Genomic DNA, 25,347 nt, shown 5'->3' with positions numbered 1-25,347 from the left:
ATCTGAGTTCTGATTTCCTGGATCCAAAAGATCCCTTGGGCTAACATAGACCCCACATACTGAATAGGATGCTAGTTTTGCTGCAGGCCATTCTTAATTCTGACTCTGCCAAATACTGGCATTTTGAGTATTCAGAATGAGGAAACAGCCCACGTGCCAGCCAGAGTCGGCCTAGTTAGAGTGTAGCTTCAGTGGCAATTTTTTGGGGCATTTGTTTGTTTCCTTCTTGTAAACTAATTTTAATTTACTAACACCAGAAACTGAAGAAATGCAGGTCACAGTGTAAGGGGAAAGGCTGTGGGAAAGAGTAGCTGCCTTATAAAATGAAGTCTTGGCTGAAAGGAGGACTGGGCAAGACTTGGGATCAAGATCGATCCTTTCTGAAAATAAGAGACCACTTGTATTGGTGATGGGAGCTGATGAAGAACAGCCTAAGTCATGTAAAGCAGCCAGAAAGTCATTTAATTGGCCCCTCTGCAGTTGTCATAGAAGAGCGTAGACCTGCATTTCTCAAGCCTCTTAAGCCTGCAATTCTTCATTGTAATCCTGTTTTGTGCCCGTCGGCTTCAGTGGGATGGAGTTGGTTTAAATACTGATTTTGGTGGCTTATGAATCATACTGCGAGAGAGCAATTCATGTCTGTAATATATAGTTAAGTATAAATACAGGCAGTGCTAAAACATTGCAGTACTCTTTATTCACATGAGAATTCTGTGTTGTTTTTCTTTTCCAGGTTGACTTTCCAAGAAATCTGGCAAAATCAGTTACAGTTGAATAGAGTACCTCTTGCTCATTAAGGGTTTTGGCAGAGATCAGCGAGAGACTTTTTTTTTTGGTATTTGGTGGTCCCGAAGGACATTGATTTTAAAAGACCCCTTGATATCAGATCTTGTTCCCTTTGTACGATAAATCTTTAATTCTGTTGCGTTTGTGACAGTTAAAAGTTGAATCTGTAGCTATGCCAATAGCACTGTTGAGTGATGATTTCCAATTACAGTTTACTTTTAAAAAAAACCTTGGTGGAATTGTTCCAACCTCTGTAGTGAGTGAGAAATCGCATCTCTACTGCATTAGCTTGTAGGACTTTCAGACAGTTAAGATCTTTTGAAGAAGGAAATTGTTAACAAAGTAGCTCTAGAAGTCTTGGGGACAGATGCTGAGACCCTTCGACACTCCTCTCACTGACCAGGTGAGACTGACTGACTTGGAGGGCCCTTCATGATTGTGGACTCCTGTGCTCCAAAGCTTCCAGCAATAAAGATTCATGCAGCTTGCCAGAAGCAGTACAGCAGCATTGATCCCTCACAAATGGATTCTTTCAATCAGCCTGGTTCTACATGGATCCACTGTGCATTGGCTTCAGCCCCACACACACTGTAGCAGACTGAAGTCACTCCCTATCTTTGACGAACAAGCTTTGCCTGAGTATTCCTACAGAGTCTTGGCTGAGGGCTAATTCCTGTGTTCATTTCTGATGTGGCAAAGTCACCATAAGGTGCATGTCCTTGTCATTGTGAGATGGAGAGACAAAATCAGGCTTTTACCCCTACAGAGTAAACTTTGGTTTTAAAGGCGCTTCTTTCCCAACAAGGGCATTGTGTGCATTCAGAAGAAACATTTGCAGTACAGTGATTTTTACTGTGTTTTAAGGTAACATGGAAATTGTGCCAAATAGTCTTATTAGTAGAAAAAAGGTTGCATAACTCGAGGGCTCGAGGGAATCTGAGCTTCAACTATTGTGCATGGTTAGAGTTGGGCAGGTAGTTGCTGGGCAGGAATCACTGCCAGCGCACAAAGAATCTTCCATGTTTCGAGTCCTGCAGTGCAGTGTTGACTTCTTTTTTATCATGGGAAGTTGTTGGGCAAACTGTATATTAGTCCATGCAAAAGAAACCTGGTTTTTCCAAATGTTTTGTATCCCCATTTTTTTTCCAGCTCTCCTCTAAATTATCTCCTTAAATCTATAAATGTTTGTGCAGGAGTCAGAACAGACACCCTTTGTTCATTCTTTGTCAGCAGTGGCTTAGGTCAGGCTGCTGTTTTCTATAATCTATGAAGAGGGAAGGGATCTTTATAGGGCAGGTGATGGAACTAGCACTGTATCAAAATGGGAGGTGGTGGTGGTTTTTCACATTATTCAAAAATTACCTTCTCTTTTTTGATGGGCGCTCAGTTGTACAGAAAGAAGACAATGCATCCCTATTTTCCCAGACAACAGGACTGGACTGACCCCACTGTTAATCTTCTGCCCCTACTTGCAGCACAGCAAACTCCCTGTTTTGCTGTGCTACCGGGGTGGGGAGTGAAGATCAAGAGCACTGGCATATCGCCTCCCCTGCACACGCGCATCCATTCCAAATGACCTCATGTTCTCTGCATGATCAGATTGGTTGGGATCATTTAATGACTGAGAGAAGCCTTAAGAAAAAAGAGGGGAATCCATTTCTACTTCCTAGCTACCTTGGCAGAGAAGCGCCCATTGCCCAACAGCTATATTTAATGTGAATGATAATTTTAAAAGCAGAAGTTTCTGGTGTGCTGCTATGTATAGTTTTTTCCTTGGTACGATGAAGAATTAGAGCGATGTTGGACATTTTACTGGTCAAAATGAATGTAAGGTGTAGAGTATGTACTTCCTTTGCTTCTCCAAAAGTGAGAAAATGCTTGGACTTTGACACTACTAATCCAGTCAGTGGAGAACAAATTAGCATTGCCCTTGAAACATCTCCTAGAAAGAGAACAGATGCATATTCTTCTAGTTACTGCTAATACCTGTAAAGTAAATAAGAGGGGTTAGATACAGTTTAACTATATGCCCTAGAGCTGCAGGGAGAAGAGAAAGAAATGCAATATAATAGGACCAAAGATGACCTATAGAAAATGCTTCTAGGCCAGAGAGCTGCAGCGGGGCTGTCCACTTCTGAAACTCCATGAGAATTATGCAAATACGATATATTTAGGCTGTCTAAAGGACCATACTATGCCTTTTTTGGCACCTGTGTGGTGTCATTTGTGATTTGATGCATGTAGACTTTCCTGTGGTTAAGAAACCCTTGCAAGATTGTCAAAACATCAGTGAGGCAAAGTAGAAGAGGGTTGTGAACACCATTACTTTGAACTACTGCTTTTCTTGTAGCTGAAGGGTAGAGGATGTACAAGCTGTCCAGAAATGAGACAAGGTTTTTGCAAATAACCCAGAATTTCTTTTTGAGTTGTTCATCAGTTTCTTTGGACATCAGATTGTTCCTTGCTTCCTGTATTTGCCAAGCCTCCTTATTAGGACAATTATGTGGCTCCTTCATCATTCTGTATGCTAATGGCGAGTAACACTCAAGCCATTTTGTTTCCTGCACTGTCCATTAATGGACATCTGTCTGATCAAGGATGATAGGGTGTAGCCCATCTTATATCCTTCTGGACTTTTAGACAATCATAAATGCTTATGTTCAGCCTTCACTGCCGTTCTGTTAAAGATTAAAACTACAGTTGAATGCTGCGTGATTGTATTTGATACTCAGATTGTCAAGTCATGATGCAAATGCTACACATAGTGCTGGACCTCTTTCCTTCTGGATAGTAATTGAATATACAGTTTAACTACCAGTAGGAGAGCCTAGGTGGGAGTGGAGGCTGTTCTGGCATCAAGGGGTATGAACAGTGCTACTTTCTTAAATAAGTCTGTTCTACTTGTTGGGGCTACATTGAAGATTCTTCTAGGATGGGATGTGCAGCTGGACTAGTTTTGAAGAAGCCCAGCTGCAAACCACCCTTATAGGAGAGGTTTCTTTTCGGGATATATTTAGCAAAGGGCACCACTCCACTTCAATTTAAGTGTATTAGAGACTCCTTGGTCCAAGATGGGTAGTTCAAACCTCATAGGGATTTATGTGGTTCAGAAAGTTACATTTTATGTAGCTGAAAGTGATGTTAGAGGAAGGAGCCAAGAATTTGCAGGCTGCTGCTCTTTCCTGGCATGGCTTTCCATGTGAGGTTCCCCCTTGTTTTGTACATCGCAGACACAGAAGTTAGCAAGTCTGTTAGGGTTAACTTTAAGAATTCAACATTTCACCAAAGCTTGGACATTAGTGCATTTGTTGTGGCAATGATTGAACCCTTTGTTAGATACCAATTTCCTCATCTTTTCCCCCTAATGAATGCAACTGACATACCCGACTACTAGCCCTTATTTGAAGATGTTGAATAAAGGCAGTTAAGTGTAAAACTGAAGTTGGCAAATGTTTTTTTTTTTTTACCTCTGCTTCTTTTTCTTTTGCGCTTGTTCTTCTGAATGTACACATGGCTTGTCTTGGTTTACGGGACCATTTAGTACATGTTTTGTGCTGTGTACTCCACAGTTTTAACTTTGTCAGTAGATGTATGTTGATTAGATTTTTGTTTCTTGCCTTACCTTTTTTGTATCTTACCCTTTGAATAAAAAGACATGTCCAGCCTAACTTTGACTTGAAAGTTTTGCATCTTTAATATTCCTCCTAGAACAAAAGTTACTGAAGAGATACCTAGAAGTCGCAGGGCCACTTGTGAATGAGAACAGCAACCACTAGTAGCTGTTAGCAGCTATGGCGTAAAAGCCCTACTCCATCCCTCCAAAACTGATAAAGTTGCTTGCTGTGGCTGGGTAACCTCTGATAGGTGTCTCTGGGTATAAAGGTCTTTTTGTCTCACTTAACACATATTTTTGGCTTATATCCCATTCCAAATGTTTGGAAGGGAAGAAGCAGGAGCTCATATCTTCTTTAAAATGAAATGGCACTAGAAGCTGAGTAAAGTTCAGAAGGAAACAGGTTTAATAAACAGGCAGGATTGGTATATAGGTAGGCTGTGAAAGAAAAGCTGAGGTAAATTTTGATTGTAGAACAGAATACTTCAAAAGTATTAGGCACAATAATCTTCTTATAGCTTAGTTTTAAATATTTACAGTTCCTAAAAGTGAGTGGCTTGTAGTTTCAGACTTAGGTTACATTAACAAGATTTCTTCATAGATTTCACTTTACGGATCTGGTGTTCTGACTTCAATACAGCACTCTTTTCCCTTTACACCAGACTCAGGGTCCATCTGCACCTTTAAGACTAACCAACTTTATTGTAGCATAAGCTTTTGAGAACCACAGTTCTCTTTGTCAGATGCATCTGATGAAGAGAACTGTGGTTCTCGAAAGCTATTGCTACAATAAAGTTGGTTAGTCTTAAAGGTGCAGATGGACTCTACTATTTTGTGACTACACACTAACACGGCTAACTCTTCTGGATCAGGATCCATTTAAGAGCCAAAACTCCCTTTTTTCAGACACTTGGGCAGGAATTATTCTACAAAAGATGTAACCCTGTTCACTGGTTGAAGGGGTATCTCCACTACCCACTTCGTCTGCCAACAACACATTCCCAGTTCTATCTCGTCTGTGTAAAATTAGTGTTGGCATTCACACTTAAGTACTTGAACCAAAAGTATTTCAATCTAAAACTATCCCTGTTAGGGCAAACTTTTCCTTTTTCCTCACACAAAGGGTATTTAGTCTGACCTTCCTTGTCAGACTCCAGGCTTCAACTGCTTTTACAATCCTGTTAGTGCCAAATGTTACCTTCTCACTGGCCAGGATTTTATTCCCAGGCCTCAGTAAGGCATGAGACCATGCTAGAAGTTACTGGTCTAAACTAGCAACACAAAGCTTCCTTGATTCCCTCTCTTGCATCTCCAGCTCTTTTTTGCTAACAGTACACATCACCTCTTGACTCCAGGCCCCAAGTGAAGTTTTGCCTAGTCCTCCTGCTCACATTGAATCGGAGAAATGTTTTCCTTGTCTTAAAAATAATTAGATCACTCTCTAAAAGGCTTACCTCCTTTGCCCTTTTCTTCCAGAGTCATTCTCCACTGACCCTGCCTTTACATTCCTTTAATCCGTTACCTTCAGCCTCCTTGCTTCTGTGCAACCCAAACCTCTTTCCAGTCCTGAATTTTCCCATGGGTGAGGCTAGTTTCAGCCAAACTGACAATTTCCCCTTCCCTCACAGAAATTAGTCTGCAAACTCTTTTTGAATGATTAAGCAATTAAAAACCATTATATCAAAGCTTATCCAATCAGTGTTGGAGTTCACCATTTCGGCATTGTTGTTGCATAGCTTCTGGTTCCCTGTTTTGTAAAGAAAATACTCAGAAACAGAGTTCAAAGTAGGTATTTAATAACATCAAAATTGGCAGAGTAATGACTGTATCTAAAAATGACACATGCAAACAAGTCAACTGCGCACAGAATAACAATTTTCTGCTGCCTGAATTATCAGTTGCTCATCTCCCAGAGGTAGCCAGATCCACCACAGAAAAACTTTATTTCCTTACTTGCATCTTCTCCATCAGGTGCTACATTCCCATCTCTTCTTTGCCGTGACCAACAAGAAATCCAGATCAGCCAGTCTCTAAAATGTGACGTGTGGTTAACCACTGTCCCTTAGAGCTGCTAGGACTAACAAGTGTGTGAGCCAGGAGGCCCACCATAACTGTTTCAAGAGTTGCTCAACTGTTCTGATATTTAGTTCTAAGAAGTAGTCGGAACACACAAACTAAACAAAAAATGTATTTTTCCCTAGAAAATTTGAAAAAGAGGCGACGCCCTTTATTTTCGTTGCTTTTCTTTGTGATCTTTAAAGGAACTCTTGATTAGAAATTGCTAGATTTGGAATATTTTCAATGAGCTCCTAGGGTTTTATAGTAACAGAAGATACATATATACAGTCCTATATGTCTGTATATAGTATGCCAGCCAGTTCAACCTCACTTTTACTTAACATTAATTGTCTCAGAGATCTATTAAAATTAGAGTATGGGCCCCATCCAGCCAAGGTCACCACTTTTTAAGTTTTGATGATTTTTCTCTTGCAGACATCAAAATGTCTTGGGCTTGCCTCTGGTTCAGTAAAATTGGGCAGAAACTCCACTTAAACATGCATTTCTCTATACCCTCAGCCAGGTGTGTATGGCATTTGCTGCCTCCTCTTCCTTTTGAAAGAACAGCTTCTACAGTCCTTACTGTGGTCTCCCATTGTGGTACAGGCTCAGCACCCACTTAGCATCAACAGCACTGCAACATCCGATGCCTCCAGTCCATTTAGTAGGCTACAGTTCACATTAGTTTTTCCCCCTGAAAGGCCCTCTCAGTGTGTGCTCCGCTACTCACTCCATGGGTGGTTCTTAAACCTCAATACTTAACCCCAAAAGTACCCACTGACCTAGACTGATCCAAGCTGTTAGGAAGTGCTTTACAGCCAACAGAATTCTTGCAGCTATAGCTAAAGGATACTGGCATTTGAAGAAGCATATATCATTGGCAGACCAAGCAATTACATTACTACCATGCTAACTAATGTCAAATTGCTTCAAAGTTTCATAAAATACCCCTCATCAAATCTAAGTGCCTTGAGCTTTTGAAATCTGATGACTATATGTTGTAAAAAGGGTGGTCCAGCCATAAGTAAGTGTTCCCTGGATGGGCTTCACTTCTACATTCCCTTAAAACATCCTTTGTCACTTGTGAATTTTAAGGCGCAGTCCCTACCAGGGCCAGCCTGAGAAGGGTTGATGCCTGTGGCAGAAAATCCAAACAGCACCTTCACATATACACAATCCACCAGGAAGTTTTGAGTTAGTCCTACCAGAATGAATGGGAGCCACACAGTTGAACTATGAAGCTCTTGCAGTGGGGCTTAGGCAGGACAGCTTTCTGGTGGATTGTGTCTCTTGGAGTCATTTGGTCTGTCTCTGCCTAATCTTACCGCATTGCCAAATGAATGAAGTTCATGCAATTGTAGTACTTGGTGGATTGGGCCCACTGAACTAATTTCTCCTTCATGTAAACATTCCCCTACTGTTTAGAGCCTCTCTCAACAGCTCAAGTGGAAGTCATCCCCAAGAATCCTTGTGAGTTCAATTAATGGTCCATAAAGGAGGTACTCGTCAATAACAGGAAATGTTCATACATTAATAAAAGCAATAAAAACATGAAGAAAAATAAAAAAACAAGCACAGCTTGATACAATAACATGCCATGAAATATCACTGGCTTTATAATAATTTACTACAACTTGGAAAAAAAAGATCTTTTATCCACACTGGATAGGAAATGCTTCCACTTAAAATATGGCAAGCATGCAATAATATATACACCACAGATTTGGAATTTTGCTTTTGAGTCATGTGCAGAGAATTTTAGTGTACTTAAAAAGTAATACCTGGTGTATATTTTTAGCCCCCTCCCTTCCCTTCCCCTCATATTTTAAAGTTTAGAATTCAGAACTGGGAAAACAAAATTCCATTTCAATAAAAACAGAGGCAGTAGAATACACTTTCCCCTCTGGATTTGTTCTGTTCATTTAATACAAAAAGTATCATCTTGGCATTTAAAAAAAAACACTTTTGTTCTGAACTTTTGAGCAGTTTTAAGGATCTGTAAGAGTAAAACCAAATCTAAAACACCTTCATGACACTAATCCCCATTTTATACTTTCTAGGCAAAATCTACCAGGACATTTTCCAGCTCAAGCCCTGTTGCAGTAACCAGAAGCTGCACCAAAGTACAACTGTTCACCTCAATAGGGTTTGCACAGGAGACCATCCAGGTGGATTGGGCTCTTCATCTTTAACCAAGATACTCAGCTAGGTGGTGTCCAGTCAGTGTTAACTGGCATGCAGCCAAATCTTTTGTCAGAGCTTCCCTGTTAATGACAAAGTAGCCTTCTGACTGAACTGACTGCAACCTGTAAACCAAAACCAGTGGGTCTCTCTGGAGAGGCATGCAACAAGGGCAGCATATGGGTTGATGGCTTTGCTCTTTCAAGAGACTGCTTTGTACTGCCAGCAGATAAAGCAGCTGTTGTTGTAGGGTCAATGGTAATTGACCTCCATGCCGGTTATTAGGCATGTATTAACAAGGATCTCCATAAAAAGGAGAGAATCTTTTTACAGGAGGTTGGTCTACTTGGCTTTGATCTCTTGATTTTCTCTCCTTGGAAAAATACTATATGGGATGAGCTTACTATTACTACCATAAGGATTTATGCTTTAAAGTTACTGGAGGAAGCAGAAGAAAGCCCTCTGCTCAGGATATCTGCTGGTGCTACAGGAAAGAGGGGGAGGGCTCACTCAAGACTTTGGGCCAAGGCTTAAGTTTGAACCTTATGATGATTATCATAGGTTGGTTTTGCACAAGAATACAGCACAGCAGGAAACCAACTAAGAACATGAGAACTGCCCTCTCAGGTAAGGGCTAGGAGCTATTGAGACTTCTGTTTCCAAAGGCAACCAAGTAGCTGTCTCTGGGATGACACAAAAAAGTTGTGAACATGACAGCAGTCCTGTTGTTTGCTCCTGGTATCCAGAAGTCTACTTCCAAATACTGAAGTTCCCTCTAGCCATTCTTTGGCTAATAGCCACTGGTGGACACTGTATGGATCAAATTCTGTTAAAAATCCAACTGAGAGTCACACCTCTGCCCTTGAGAAACTGTCTACATTCCACCCACAGGTCTTTAGGATAGATGCTAAAGCTCCATTATTGGGAGAGTCAACACTGGAAAGTGGAAACATGAGTGCTTTGTCTGACTACACTTTCTGCAGCCTGTGCACTTCTTGACCTCTCAGAGCACTGAAACGATCTTTACCTATGCAAAACTCATAGCACCTTATGGCCACAATTATCACCAACCTGCTGAACTGTTTGCAGAAAAATTGTGCCCCACTTCAGGTGTTGCTCAGAACTTCTGTGCCCAAAAAGGATGAAAAATTGGGTCTTGAGTCAGCCAAAATGAAATACTTATGTCCTGTTGATAGAAAAGGGTTCTGAATGTGAACATTCAGATTTATTTGGAAGCACTTCACTTGGGCTGGATCAGGTCCTCTGTTATTTTTTAAAAAAATTAGTCATCCCAATATCATTTAATGTTTTTACCTATTCTATGAAAAGACATTAAACAGATCTCTAGATACAAAGGGCTTAAAAACTGGAGGTGCCTGCTTTGGTACAACTGATCCTAACAATCATACCAGGGACTTAGAAGTATGGCCTTAAACAATTCAACTGTCCTAGGTGATTTCTGACACGTGTTACAGAAGCATGTTTTCAGACATTTGTGCAGAAATGGGGCTGGCAATCAGAGTTACTTCTCATAAATAAAGAGCAAAGGGTGAAATGCAACCTGTGCATCTCTTGGGATGCTGAGGGTACTGTCTTGCCTGTTCATAGTGAAATTAAGTGATACAGCTGAGATGTGGCATTCACTAACTGCCCTTTTGCATGCATGGCTATGAAGAGTCCCGCCTCCCCATGAAACTGACACACTGTGTTGTGTCTGCATGCTTCCTGCCTGAGGTTACCAAGTCATGCACACTTGCTACATGATGGATATAGATTTTGGCAGACCTCTCCAAAAGTAATCTTATGAGCCTTTCCAACCTGTATAAATAATACACAACAGGATGGAGCTGACTTGCACGAGCGGTTCAAGAAGACACCAGGCACCTCATAGCTGTCTAAATTATTCCTTTGCTAGGAAAGGGAAGCAGAAACCTAGATAGCACAGGAAGACGGCGAGACCAGAGTCCCACATCCATACTGAAGTTGAGGCATGCTGCTTGTTTCAGATGATGTGCTCATATACTGAACTGAGTGGTCCAACAACAACCTTTGCCTTTCACTGGCACTTCGATTTGCGATTCATTTTCCCACTTCTCCAATTTTTAACACTCGCTTTCACCCTCGAAATTCTGTCTGAACACACATTTTGTACTGCAACTCAACAGGCCCTAGAAAATTCATTCTCATTCTAGACACATACTGCACCATTCATGAGATCAGTTCAGTATGTTCAAATCCACTGAAAAAGGCTACTTTTGTTGACATCAACATACAAACAATGGTTGTAAGATTGTTTGCGCAGAACTACTGGAGGGACTTTCAAAAGTCAAGTCAAACTGACCCTGCAACAGTCCCACCCTATGCCCACATGTATATAGCACACACTAAGCTCATCTTTCTGTTCTTTCCTCCACCTTACTGGTCTGTGTTTTTTGCAGGCCCCAAACCACCATACAATTTTAAGAGGGTATTTAAATATATCTGGGGAGCTCTGTTAGGCCTATTCAATCTGCAGTGGTTGTGGTTTCATGCTCTTGGAGTGCCTTCAGGTGTCCTGGAAATGATTTCAGAAATTTTCATTCACTGCCTGCTGTGTGGGCAGGACCATCCTGCCCTGGATACCAACTGACGCCACTTGACAAGATGCTTTGTCCTTCTGCCTCATTTCGTCTTCTGGCAACTGAGAATATTGTGAAGAATGGCTTTTAAATTCGTTTCACCTTCTTTGAAGGATGAAGCACCAAAAAATCTCCCATTCTACCGATCCTTCCCTTTCTCTTCCTTTAAATCAGTCAACATTTCATTACGTCGACCATTTTCCTTGCAGCAACGTATCAAATCCAGCCTCGCACGCAAATCCCTTCTGTGCGATGGAAGACTCCAGCAATATTGATATGACTCATGGGAATGGGCTCATTTTAGCTACTGGAACTGGTGTCCTTATAGCTGGGGTTTCATCCTGAGGTTCCTGCCATTCGTCAGGAATAATCCATTCTCAGCAGGAACATGAAGACTGGGAACTGACCCGTTGTGATATGCGCAGGGGCTATTGGTGGTTTTCAGTAATGTCATTCCCTGCCAATCTTCACCCAAAGGATTTGGCCTTTTGGGGGTGGAGGGGGGAGTGAATGGCAGGGTTTCCTTTTGAAGTCAACACAAGTGATTTCAGCATTTCAGTTGACTGATGCATTAGGGTTTTTAAAAAGAACATTTAAAAGTGGCTTGTTTATCTTGTCACCCAGAATGTTAGAGCCCCTCCTGTAACAGAATTGGTACAGTATTGCTGAAAATGGCTTGAGAAATGCTTCTGGGAGAGATGGGTTTGCTCTTTAGAAAGAAGGACGAGGTGGGGGCCGTGAAGGCGGTGGAGCCCGATTGGGGGGTGGAGCATGAGGAGGTGGTGGGAGTGGTGGGAGGGTGGAAGGTGGGGATGGAGTGGGTGGTGTTGGTGTGCTAGGTGGTGGTGGGGTGTAGATCGGGGCAGGGGGTGGAGGGTTATAGATGGGGGCGGGGGGTGGAGATGGAGGATGATATGCATTGTTGAGTGGATATTTTGGCGGAGCCTGAGAAGTCTTCACTCTGGTGAAATTAATGCAACGACCCTGAAAGAGAAGCAAAAAAAGAGAGATCACTCAACAGGGCTTCACAAAGACAGAGCTGTATGTAGGCTACAATTCTACGCAACTGCAGGAAAAATGCAAATTCAGCTTGTTGACAATCTAAGCTTTCAATTTAAAACAAGTTTATAAAGCCCTCATGGTTTAAAAAGGCACTTGGAAGAGTGTGGGCACTCAGTGCTTGGAGGATGGCTGAATAAGATCTCCAGGGGCGTGGTACGTCACAGAGCTTTCTGTGCCTCTCTGCCAGGACTAGAAGAATTAATGCCAAACAGAGGGGATTAATATGCATATTGGTATTCAGTTCACAGCTTTCTAGGTACAGAATTCTGAGTTAGTTCATTTCTTAATAGAATGCAAACACATACAGGGACACTTTCCAATAAAGTCACATTTTATGGCCCTACAAAATGTTCTGAATATGGTGTCTCTTGGCATATTTGCTATAAACAGAGCCAGACGGATGGAATCAGATAGCGTCTGTCTTCACAAGCAAGTCATCTTCCCCAAATGTTTTCTTAGTGCCTTCATAGTCTGCACTAACCAGAGAAGTTAGGTGGGTGGGGTTCCATTTCCAACCAAGCAGAAACTCAGAGAATGACCTTGAGCATGCTCCCCCCCACCTCAACTCTCCACCTGTAAAACGAGGAGAAAACTCTCAGCAGGCTAAGTTTGGCTGTTAAGTGATTTTTGTGCTCAAACCATTGCAATTCTTAGTGGAAGATCAATTTTTTAAAAGCACACCATCATAGCAGGTATCCTCTTATATACGGAATAGAGCAAGAAATGGGTGGGTACCTTTTCTAAATGGATGCTTGGTAGGGTTTCCAACCTCCTGGTTGTAGCTGGAGATCTCCCAGAATTACAACTAATCTCCAGGTGACAGAGATCAGTACCCCTGGAGAAAATAGTTACCTCGGCAGGCAGAATCTATAGCATCACACCTAGCTGAGGTCTCTCCCTTCCTCAAGCCCTGCCCTCCCCAGGCTCCACACCTGAGAAATCTCCAGGAATTTCTCAACCCAGAGCTGGCAACCCCAAGGGCTGACATTCACAGCTTTTGTAAGGTTCAGTAAATACAGAATAGTAAATAGGATTACAGTTATTTCTGTTCTGTTTATATTATGAGAGCCAGTTTGGTGTAGTGGTTAAGAGCAGCAGGACTCTAATCTGGAGAACCGAGTTTGATTCCTCACTCCTCCACTTGAAACCAGCTGGGTGACCTTGGGTCAGTCACAGCTTCTAGGGAACTCTCTCAGCCCCACCCACCTCACAGGGTGATTGTTGTTGTGGGGATAATAATGGCATACTTTGTAAACCGCTCTGAGTGGGTGTTAAGTCATCCTGAAGGACGGTATATAAATCAAATATTATTTTATTAGACTTTTTTATTTCCATTGTCTCCTAATTTTGAAATCACAGCCCTGTTGCTTCGTTAATGGGATGTCTTATGTTGTCTGATTGCATTTTTAAAAATATCTTGCAATCTGCCTTCACTGAGAAAGGCAAGTTATGTGTGAAGTTTAAAAAAAAAAACTTGCGTCTCTGTGAGAAAGGTGGACTACAAATGAATGAATTTGCCTGATAATCATAGGCATTTTCTGTCCAGAGTTTTTTTTAATCAACTAAGTTGTGTTTAATCAACTAGGCTGAACCCTACAGAACATGAATTCTCTTACTCTCTCAGTCCCCAGACACACCCCTCCCCCTAAATAAACTGCACAAAAACATGGTTGTAAATCTGGTTGCCTGGTCTGGTTAAAAACAGGCCCACTCAGGCCACCCTGGTGCCTAATGGACAAGCAAAATCAAAGATTGGGGAAATCCAGAGAACTACATTTGCATCCTTTATGTCTTCCTCGGCTGTCTTTCAGTTATAGAAATTTAGACTATAAGATTATTGATCCAGGAACCTTTGAGGGGCAGGTTTGGCAGTGTAAACGCTGATGGTGCTACATTATTAATATTTATTAAAAAATAATATACTCTTTTCAGGATTAAACTTTAGTTCTATTTTGCTGCCTCTTCCCACAAAGACAGGTGCAGTGTTGGAAGCAGTCTTAAAACCCATGGGGATCGAAGCATTCTTTCTCCTCTCCCACATGTTAAAAATCTGGATCTGATTTCCATGATGGAACACAAGAGAACTGTGGAGCAGTGCAAATTGGTGCTCACACCCTGGCTTATGATCTCTTTTGTGCTTATAAGCATTGAAAGAACAGGGTAAAAGGCATTTAGGAATAATTTTCATGGTAACTTTAGTGGGGGGAAATTCAGAATGTGGTTGAATTTAATAATTTGATCCTAAGACACTGCCAGAATCTTTGCTCATCTATAAAAGAACGCTAGGTTACACAGCAGTTGGTTGATATTTCCTCTAAAACTGGTCCTTAAGTACAGGGTCAAAAAATCCACACACTGGGGCTAGAGGCAGACAGAAGGAATTTGCTTACAAATCAAAGAAATAAAAAGCAAAAATAAAAAGCAAAAATAAAAAATACATTGGTGATTGAAACAAAATAATAGAAGCAACGTCTGTCATCGGTCTGAGAGTACATTCTGTAATCTCTGAATATTCTGAGAGAACTTGCTGGGCAGCTACAACAATATTGCTTAGTCTTCAAGTTTCGGTTTTTGTCAATCACAGGTGGAGAGAAGAGTGAAAAAGGTAAAAGTTTACAGGGGAGGAAAGAAGGGGAAAAAAGAAGCTGAAGAGGAAGAACAGAAAGGGGGAGTTAGACAGGTGAGAGAGAAGAAAAGGGGAGAGGCTTCCAGGGGAGGGAAAGAGAAAAAGCTGAAGACTGTGGGAGTGAATAACAGTGGTTTGGTTGGAGGGTGGGAGAGAGAGAGAGAAGGAAGTAGAAGGTAAGAGGCTATGGGGACTGCTAACAAGAGGCGAAAAGGAGATATGGGGGAAATGGATGCCCCCCTACGAGTCCTTCCAGTTTCCCTGCTTGTAGATTCGAAACTAAAAAATTACCAGGGACTTATAACTTTGCTAAATTCACATTCGAGGCATGCCTCTGTGGTATGGATGGGGGGTAGTTTTGTTTTTCCTTTTAATGGAGAAATTGTACAGTTCCAGCACCATTGAGAAAATGCCTGCTAAAGTGACGCCTGGTGTCTTTGCATTGCCCCTGGGGCTATGAAACTCCTTACCTGTAGTTAAGCCTACCAGGCTGGCCCTGCTTTATGTCCCATTAAAATGTGTAGGATTCGCTCCTTGGTTGGGGAGCTAACCCCTTTCTGCTGTGTCTTCAGGACCATGGAATGGAAGATTTGTATTCACTTACCGTGAAGCTTCCTTTCTCGGTGGTCCAGCAGTGGGGCAGTCCTTACTTTTGGGATATAGCTCCTCCTCTCTGAAGGCAGGGTCAGTCAGCTGATTTTGATCCCAGAGGGGAGGGGCCTGTCCATAGAATCACCAGTCTGTTCCCAAGCCCTGACTCTCCATCATGATACCAGAAGGGAAAATAATAACTCCCCTCATTTTTTTAAATAGAAAGATCCCTCCCTTGAATCCTCTGGGAGGAAGACTATCGTCCTAACTCTTCATCCAATCCTAGAAGCCACCCCGCAAGATACTCAAGTGGGCAGGACTGTCCTACTCCTAGACCACCGAGAAAGGAAGCTTCACGGTAAGTGAATACAAATCTTCCATTCTCCAGTGGTCCTAGGAGTGGGGCAGTCCTTACTTTTGGGACATACAAGAGCAGAGTATCCCAGGGTGGGTTGTCCGTCTTCCAGGCCTAGAGGGTGTGTAGTAGTACCCTCCTGCTAAAGGTTGTCTCTGGGGAAGACAACTTATCTATCCTATCTTTCTTGAGGAGAGAATATACTGATTTCCATGTGACCACCTTATCGATTGTTTCTAACAAGTAAAGGATTATAGGCTGCCTGTGTCACTGTTTCCCTTAGTGAGTGCGCCCTGACATCTATGGGCATCTCCAGACCTCTGGCTTGACATGCCAGAATTATGTACCCTCTGTTTTACCTACTTAGTCAAGAAAAGGACACTCTGGGTCCCAAGAAGGACCTCCTGCAAACACACAACTAGCGTCCCAGACTTCTGAAACACTGTTCAGTCCTGTCCAAGTGGAATCTCACATCTCTACATATATCAAGGTACTGAGATTTATTTATTTATTTTCATCCCATGCTTTGGATTAGATTAAGAGGGAAGTACTATCTCTCCTGTCCTATGAAAACATGAAGTTCACCTTTGGAAGAAAGTTGTTTTTGTTCATAATTTGCTCTACCATCTTGGAGGAAAGGGCATGGCTCTCTATCTACTGCTAGTGCCTGCCATTCTGACACTTGTCTAGCTGATTTTATTCTCATCTGAAGGATGGCTTTAAATGTCAGTTCCTTTAGGGGACATGAGGTCATAGGCTCAAGGCATCTTTTGTATAATGCTCTCAATACCAGATTAAGATTTCCCGTGGGGAAAAACCAGCGAATCCTTGGAAGATTCTACAATGAGGTCCCCTTTTAGAATCCATTGCCATGAAGGTGATATATAAGGGAATGTCCCTTCCTAGAACCCCTAATTGTTGGGATGGTCACTTCCTGTTGTCTAAGGGTGGTCACTTCCTGTTGTCTAAGGGTGTTGGTATTAAGACTTTTCTTCAACCCCACTTGAAGAAAGGATAGTAACTCCGTAATTAGCCCCAAAAGATTACATGACTCTATCCATGCACCCTTCTGGGAACTTGGCAGGAATTTTTATAGACTCTGTGGAACTCTTCCTGGAGGCTAGCATAGTACCAATCACGCCTTCTGTTTAGTTGAACCTTATTAGCTGTTTGTGTTCAACCTCCATATTATGAGGCTTGTCAGAGCTGGTCAGGGGTGCTGTGTTGATCCCTGCATCAATGGGCCCTCCTGCAGTGGAGGTGCCAGGGGTCCATGCTTGAAAGATTTTTCAGGTTTTGAGACCATGTCTTTCTGAACCTGAAGGTTGCTATTAGCATCACTTCTGCACTTTGCTGTGTGATCTTCTGAACAGCTCTGTGCAACAGCTGTACTGTGGAAGACATACAGGACGTGTGAAGGCAGCTTGCTGCTCACATCATCTATCCCTATGGTTTGAGGGTTTCTTCTCCGTGCGCCTTGTTGAAAACTGTGGTAGACCAGTTGGGGAATCTCTCTGGATAGCATCCATTCTGCTTGGTTCATCACTTTCTGGCTTAGCCAGTCCACCTCAGAGTTGTCCACTGTATAAACATATAGTGACCTGCAGGAAGATTCTGAGATTCCACCATACCATGTCTGATGGCCCCGAGTTCCAAAAGGTTAACCCTGTCGATCATTTGTCCTTCAGAACTATGCCATTCTTCCTTGGGTGTGGGATCCCCATCCCCAAAGACACGTCCATGGTCATCACTGTTCTCTCTGGTTCCTTGAGTGGGACACCATCTTGGGACTGAATGAGATACAGCCACTGGTTGTTTTCCCGTTTGAGGATCTCTGGCAATTCAACTACTTTGAACCTCTTGTGATCCAGCGCCCCATGGTATGGCAACAGGTAGTTCTGAAGTGCACAGATCCAGATGTCGTTTGGATATGGGAAAGGAGCCACGCTCCGTGGCCTAGCCATGCTATCAGTGATACTAGGATTCAGATCAACGCCATAGGTGGCATTTTCAGCTCAAAGGAAAGGGCCCAATGTTGGAAGTACCTCTGAGAGATCGATGGAAGCCAGACAATCTCCCTTCTGAATGGCAGTCATGACAAATTTTAGCCTTTCCATTCCGACCTACTTGTTCCTAGGCATCTATTTTATTTAAACAAATTCCTTTGGATCTAGGGGAAAAGGGACCAGGTGGCACAGAACTGAATTCCACTGATACAGTATCCAACACCCACCTGTTTCTTATTATTAGTTGCCAAGAGTTTGCCAAACATTGTAAGCATCCTCCAAACACCATCGCGCCTGCTGCCTTGGTGTAGACACATTTGAATTCTCTTCTTTGGCCCTTTAGTATTCTGATCAGATTTGTTGAGGTAGAAGGTACTACCCTCCTCTTGATATTTGGTCTGCTTTCCTTTATTTAGAGTTTCTCCAGACAGGTTGATATCTTTGAAAGGAACCATGGTTACTTTGGCTTTGGGGCAAATGGTCCACGTTCCTATTTCTAAGCTAAGTGTTGTACCTGGTTACCTGAAAACCATGGTCCTTGTTGACCACAGCATAGCATATTGCCAGGGCTATTTTCTTAGTTTTGCTCTTTGGCAGGGGTTTACTGCTCACTGCAGCCAGGTCTGAGACCCGAGAGAATGTGACTCTAGGAAGGAGTGGCGCTGTCACCAATGCTCTGAAGGATGTAGCAGAAACTTCCAATTTTCTGTGTATAGCCAGTTCAAACCATTTGATGATGAAATCTTAGGTAGTCCGTCCTTGTCAACGGGCAGCACAGGATTAGATGGCAGGCTGGTTACCAGATCATCCACCAATGGCAGCTTGATCATCTCAGTAACCCCTGGAACTAATGTTTAAGACTTGGGGGGGAAAGGAAATAAGAGTAGTTAGTTTTGCCAGTTTCCCTCTTAGACTTCTACAAGTATGAGGGACTACTGGAAGGGAATCCCTGATGGGATTATTCCTGATTCTAGGGAGGATTCTCTCCAACCCCTTAGTCCTTAACGGAGAAGACTCCAGGATCCTCGTCACCTTAGGGAGCTTTCTAGGATACGGCTCCTGAGGAAGACCTGATAGGGAATTTTCCCTTCTTTTAACAGCTCCCCTTTCTTCTTGGCTGAGGGAGAAAGCTGATAGCTCAGGGTCCTCAGGTTGAAGCCTTAACTGAGATATGTGCTCTCAATGGCCCTTGCTGCCTCTTTAATCTGGGGAGGGGGCACCCCTTTACCTATCTGGAATCAGACCCCCATACTGGAATGCCTCTCTTGCCCATCTGAGAGTCTAGCCGCTAGACTATTTATTGGTGTGCCTTCAGGACCTCTTTGAATTCCTTATTTCCATCCTGGGCCATGCCAGTTCGTTTGTTCAATACTAACTATGGCTGCGACTATGTAAATAGGGGGCATGTAATTTCTTTCCCCTTAGTGGTGGAAAATGTCATCCAGTCATAGTTGCCTCTGACACACTGGTTTTTTTTGGAGGTCTCCCATCCAATTTTAACCAAGACCAACCTTGCTGAGGTACTGAGATCTGATGAGATCTAGCTTGCCAGGACTGTGATATCACAGTCAGGGGCTGTGATAAGGTCAGAATCATCATTATTCCCCCAGAACCGCTAGGTAATTGAGACTTTTACCCAAGGTCAGCCACCGAGTTCAAGTAATTATGGGACTCGAACCAGCAGGGTAATGATTCATGGCTCAGCACTTAACCACAACATTACAGCAACTCATTTCAGGCTTCCTTGCCTGGTGTATGCAAACCCCAGACCTTCTCCCTTTCACTAGCCAAGGCCTGGGAGTTGGGCAAGTTTAGGCTGCAGGCTTGCACTCTCTGAGGCATGGAAGGAGGCTAGGCCTGCCTTTGCGGACATACCACCAGCAGAAAATTTTCCAGGCATTCTTGCCTGATGGGTTCAGGCCCCTTGGGCTTTTCTCTTTCACTGGCCTGTTGAGAGGCCCCGGAGGGGCTGAGGCCTGGGAGTTTGGAAAGTCTAGGCTGCAGGCCTGCACTTTTAGAGGCCTGTGAGGTGGTTAGGCCTGTCTTTGCTGACATTCTGCCAACAGAAGTTTTCCCGCCAAAAGGAGAAAGTGAAAGTGCACCTCACAAATCCTGGCTGAAATGAAAGAAAAACAAAGGAGGGCCCCCTTTTATTTAGGACGAGCTGGCTCTGAGGCTTCTGCTACTCTTTTCTCCTCCCTCCTTCCTTTCGCGGCCCCCATTTCCCGCAGGATCAGTCGTACTGCGGTTCAGTTAGGGCTGTCGGGGTTGGGATTCGTTTTCGTTTTCCCGGCCATGTTGGACGCTCCTCTCCACAGGTCCGGGAGGAAATGTCCGAGCAGCCTGATCAGGCGGTTGACCTGCGAGGGTTAACCCCCAGGACTCCCAGTGAGGGGGTCAGGGTCCGGAGCGCGGCGGGAAGAACCCCCTGAAAGCAATGCAGGGGGTAAATTGCCCGTTTGCTCCAATGGAGGCCAGCAGACTTGTGCAGCACATCGCGTGCCGCCGGGCCATGGAGAACGGCAATAAGCAGATTTAAGGTGAAAACCTGTAAGTAAGCGAATCCCTTCTGATTTCTAAGCGTATGCGAAGGATTGGTGGGAGTTGAAGCTAAGAAGGCTCGGATTTCTTCCCCTTCACGGAGTTTCGGAACTTAGCTGGCGCCCCCCCCCCTAAGATGGCGACAAAAAAGCAGAGCCCTGCGATGACTAAATCGGTGATGGCGATGTTACAGGGGAAGGGGGAAACCCTGGAAGAGATGGTCAGACGAGCGGTCTTTGAAGCTATGCAGCCCTTTGTAGCGAAGTTAAATGAAATGGGGCAAAAGGTTGATTCAGTGGAAAGCGAAGTGAAAACCATTAAAGAAACAGCGTCTGGAGCAGAGCAGTCTGCATGCGAAAATGCAGCACTCATGAAAGCAACAAATAGAGAAGTAAAGCTTTTGGAGAATCAAATAATAGGATTACAAGTGGACCGTGCCCAAAGGGTACTGCGTCTTCAGAATGTAAAAGAGGAGCAAAGTGAAAATTTAAAAGATTTGGTGTCGGAACTTTTGGCGTCATTCGCTAAGGCAACTAAAGAAGAGTTAAAAAGCGATATTCTGGAAGTCCGTCGGACATCTTCAAAATATGCAATGAAGCGTCAGCTGCCTCGCGAGATTATTATTGACTTTTCATCTAAGAAGACTCGGGACACCATCTTATATAATTCGTATAATGTGGACTTGGACTATCTGGGCAATAAGGTTAAGATATTGAAGGATGTTCCATTTTTGGCTCGTAAAAGAAGATTTAAATATAAAAGACTTGCGGCTTTCCTGAGGAAATGTGAAGTAAAATACAAATGGTTGTTTCTGGATGGCATCTGGTTCAGATACAAGGATCAAACCTACAAGATAACATCGGAAGTACAGCTGAGGGACTTTTTGTTTAACCATCAGGAGTTTCAGCAAGAAGAAAGTTCAAAGTCTGAAGGGGAGAGTGGGGGGGAGGAGGGAACGAGCGCAGCTATTGTAGCTGCACAGAGAGAACTGAGACCGAGACGCAGGGCGGGGGGGGGGGGGGAGAAGACCTGATCCTGAATGTAGTCTGTATTTTATAAGATCTACCAATCTGATAGCATATTAGAAAATCAACTTTAAAGAAAAATTGCAGTATGAAGGGAATACAAGACATGTAGAGGTAGTGTGTGTTTTCTGTTTATATGTTGCTCTTCCCTTTTCCCCAGTCCCCTTTTTTCCTTTATATTTCTGTAGTTTTTTGTAGTTTTCTATGTTCGAAATTAAAAATAAAAAAAAATTATATATAAAAAAAGGGCTGTCGGGGTTGGAGCAGGTCCTCTGCTGCTGCTGGAGGCTGCTCCCTCCAAGCCTGAGGGAGTTACTGATAATATCGGTCTCTACAACAGGCTACCACGGATTCAAACACCGCACCCTCTGTCTGTCTGGGGGGCGTCCTCCCAACTTGAAGGTGCGGAACCTCGGTGGAGTTTTGCGGTTGTGGCCATGGAACCTAGGAGCAACCTAGGGCCATCGGCGCTAATGCTCGTCAATGCTCTGAGCGAAATGGGGGTGGGGTAGGCGGCATGGCCTTTCTTTCCCCTGCGAGCTCCGTACTGCCTGTGGCCTCAGCCTCCCTGAGTACTGGGATTACAGGTATGTGCCGCCACGCCCGGCTCATCTCTGGCAGTTTCTTCTTCACTGGGATCGCTGTGCTCTGCAGAGCGTTACTGAAGATGTCCTGCTCGGATGGCAGGGCCAGAAAGACTGGTGATTCCAGGGACAAGCCCCTCCCCTCCGGGATCAAAATCAGCTGACTGACCCTGCCTTCGGAGAGGAGGAGCTATATCTCAAATGTAAGGACTGCCCCACTCCTAGGACCACTGGAGAATGAGCTCTTTGCTGTGCTATAGGGGGAACTGGAATCAGCATATAGAGCAGCTGCTTTCAAGGGTTTTGGATATCTTGTCTGCTATTCTCTGAACTATGCAGAGATCATGGCAGCCCTCTTGAATAAAGCCTTAAGAACACACATGCTCCACTACCTTCCTCCTTTCTCCTCTCTCTGGAATGGTCCCTCCTTTCTCCTTGTTGACATGAACCACACTACCACATGTGTACCAATGCTAACTAGGTCACCAAACTGACAGTAAAAACCCGTTTCAAGTCATTGATTCAAATTCTGGGTTAGGAGAGGAGCCGTCTCTGCTTTTTTGTAGCTCCAGACTGAGATCTCAGTGGCTGCTATTACAACTGGTCTTGGCCTTCTCCCAGAAAAAGCTCTTCTTTTTCTGAATGGGATCAAGAACTTTGAATTAAGGCCAGCATTAGAAGGGCAGAGGCCAAAGTGCAGTCTTTCTTGGTTATGCTTTCCCTAGATCATTTCTCAAGAGTGAAATCAGATTCTTTGTCTCCAAAGGGCACAGACCATCAAGCCCAGAGACTGCCTACAAAGAAGTTCTGTCAAGGCAGTCACAAATACCTCACCACTTCCAGTTAAGGTAAAATGCTTCCCTTGCCATGCCACGGAGAGAATCGTCTGGGGAGGAAGGAAATCTGTCTTACACTAAACTCCTATTCTTCAGTATGGCTAGAGCACCACCTTTCAACTTCAATGGAAAAGGGAGCACTGCCACATGGCAGTAGTGTGGGGCTGAGCAGGTTGCAGGGGAAAGGCCCTGGTAGGGCAGATGTTGCTCAGGAGGCCTTTCAGGGCCTCACCTAGCATCGCATCGCTATACCAAAATGGCTGTTTCCACTTCATCCTCCTCCTAATGGATCAAATAAGCTTAAGCTGGAGTACTGCTGGAAATCAAAACACATATTTGAATTTACTTAATTGCTTGATTCATTGTCCCCTGGCAGGCAGCTGTCTTATTTGATATCTGTCTGATTTTATACAACTGAATTTGACTGCTTCTCTGCATTCCAACAGATGGCAGGTCACAAACGCATACATACTAAATCAGAAAGGAAGACATCCCATCTCTTCCCCCCCCCCCCTCTCCATCCCATCCTCAACTCAGAAAATGATAAAGGCACTGGAGTTTGTAGTGCTGGAGAGGGGGATACACAGGCCTGTTGTTCTTCTTCAAAAAGCCCAACCCAACACTCTTTCGAGCCAACTTGCTAGCCAGCCAATGACATCATTCCTTGTGGCTATTTAAAAACATCTGCCTATGCCTCAAGCACTCAATGGAGAAAAGCAGGCCCTGCTCTGAGAATATCAGCTAGGCTGTCGTGCAAGGCTGATGATGATCAGCTGTCTCCTATCAAGGGGGGAAACAATGAAAAGCTGCCGCCAAATTTTGCCCAAAGCAAATTGTCAAAGTGAATTTGGAGGCTCCTGCTCCAGCAAAACACCTAAGGAATTTCAAGGGAACAGAAAGAATTTTGATGAGACTAATAAAATATCTCATGAGCTTCATGTGCCTAAAGATAAACAGTTTGCAGTAACACTATATCACAAAGGTCCGGAGCTCAAGAACTTGGACTTAACCCCAGTGTTAAAAGAGGCCAGGATGCCAATCTCCCATAATTTCGCTTTTCCTAAATCATTTTTCAAGAGTGAAATCAAATTCTGTCTCTCCAATGGGCAGAGATCACTGAGCCCAGAAACTGCCCACAAAAGTAGGTCAATTGAGTCAGGGACAAACACCTCAGCATTATGAGTCAAGTAAAATGGCTCTCTTGCCATGGCTCTCTTATCCTTCAGATAACTGAACAGCAAAAGATAATTTCAGGTGGGCAGCCGTGTTGGTCTGCAGTTGAAGAGCAAGATCCAATAGCAACTTAAAACTAGATTTCCAGTGTATGAGCTTTCGGGGGTCCTTGTATCTGACAAAGTAAGCTTTGACTCTAAAAAGCTCATACCTTGGAAACCAAGTTGGTCTTTAAGGTGCTATTGGACCTGGATCTTGCTGTTGAGCAGCTAAATTATCTGAAAGGAAATCTGACTTATATGCTAACCTCCTATTCTTCAACACATCCAAAGCATCCAATATGGGGAGGGGGGCTCCCCAATCAACAGTATATAAATATAATCCCCATAACACAACACTATTCTAAAGTAAATGGAGGTAACTTGAAAACCAAACATTGTATAGAGACACTTGAGACGGGTTCCTGCCCCCCAGAGGCAATGATTGAGATCAGCCTTGTGACTGATCTCTTTACTTCTGACATCGGGGACTAAGAGTACAGTGCAGCCCAAGCCGAAATACTCCAGTGAGTTCTGAGACTTCTCTCTGGAGAAGTGGGGAACGTGAATTTATGGTAAGTTTTCCCCTTCCCAGATAAGAATACACTGGCCGTTTCCACACATCTTACCTTTTGCCAGCACATTGCAGAAGACAGCATCTTCGTGTGCGAAATCACACCAGGAAGACGCTGTTATCACAGAAGACAGCGTCTTCCCGGTGCAACTTTGTGCGCGAAGACGCTGTCTTCCGTGATGTGCTGGCAAAAGGTAAGATGTGTGGAAACGGCCAATCTTTTAACAGCTGGGAAGTAGAACAGTAGTGCCATCCCTAGAATGGACAACTGAACCCAGGCCATATAAGAAACTCTGTGTCCCAAAGGCTGCATTAGCCAAAGCCATAATGCCTGGTGAACAATACAACACAAGGGCCAGAGGAGGGTGGTTCTACAGCTCTCTTCCTTGGCTGATCTCCCTCCTCAGAGCTACAGATGTGACTGTTCCTCCAAAGAGAGAGACAGCAGGGCTGTTTCCAGACGGCTGACCTGCACCCAGGACATCGCGCCACGTTTCGGATCGTGCTGGGGAAAACGCGAAATATTGAGAAAACGCAGTATTTCACGTGAGAAAACGCAGTATTTCACGTTTTCCCCGGCATGATCCGAAATGTGGCGCAACGTCCCAGGTGCAGGTCAGCCGTCTGGAAACGGCCCAGGTAACACCCTGTGGAAGGGCTTTCCTAAATTTTTCATATAC

At 43.7% G+C, this 25,347-nt stretch overlaps 2 protein-coding genes across 6 annotated transcripts in view; one reads left to right on the top strand and one right to left on the bottom strand.

The window, feature by feature from the left end:
• Positions 1-4,454, top strand: part of GFPT1 (glutamine--fructose-6-phosphate transaminase 1) — a 42,323-nt gene extending 37,869 nt beyond the window's left edge. For all 5 annotated transcript variants that reach the window (XM_054997476.1, XM_054997475.1, XM_054997473.1 and 2 more), the window contains one exon: positions 734-4,454. In XM_054997476.1, the coding sequence (XP_054853451.1) occupies positions 734-778 (45 nt within the window). In that variant the 3' untranslated portion in view covers positions 779-4,454. The remainder of the gene's footprint in view (positions 1-733) is intronic.
• A 1,724-nt stretch (positions 4,455-6,178) lies between these two features.
• Positions 6,179-25,347, bottom strand: part of ANTXR1 (ANTXR cell adhesion molecule 1) — a 168,795-nt gene continuing 149,626 nt past the window's right edge. The window contains exon 18 of the mRNA XM_054998427.1: positions 6,179-12,240. Within this exon, the coding sequence (XP_054854402.1) occupies positions 11,968-12,240 (273 nt within the window). The 3' untranslated portion in view covers positions 6,179-11,967. The remainder of the gene's footprint in view (positions 12,241-25,347) is intronic.

This window comes from Eublepharis macularius, chromosome 14 (assembly GCF_028583425.1).
Source record: "Eublepharis macularius isolate TG4126 chromosome 14, MPM_Emac_v1.0, whole genome shotgun sequence".
Lineage (NCBI taxonomy): Eukaryota > Metazoa > Chordata > Lepidosauria > Squamata > Eublepharidae > Eublepharis > Eublepharis macularius.
Note: the sequence above shows the minus strand (reverse complement) of the source record. Positions and strands in the feature narration are given on the sequence as shown.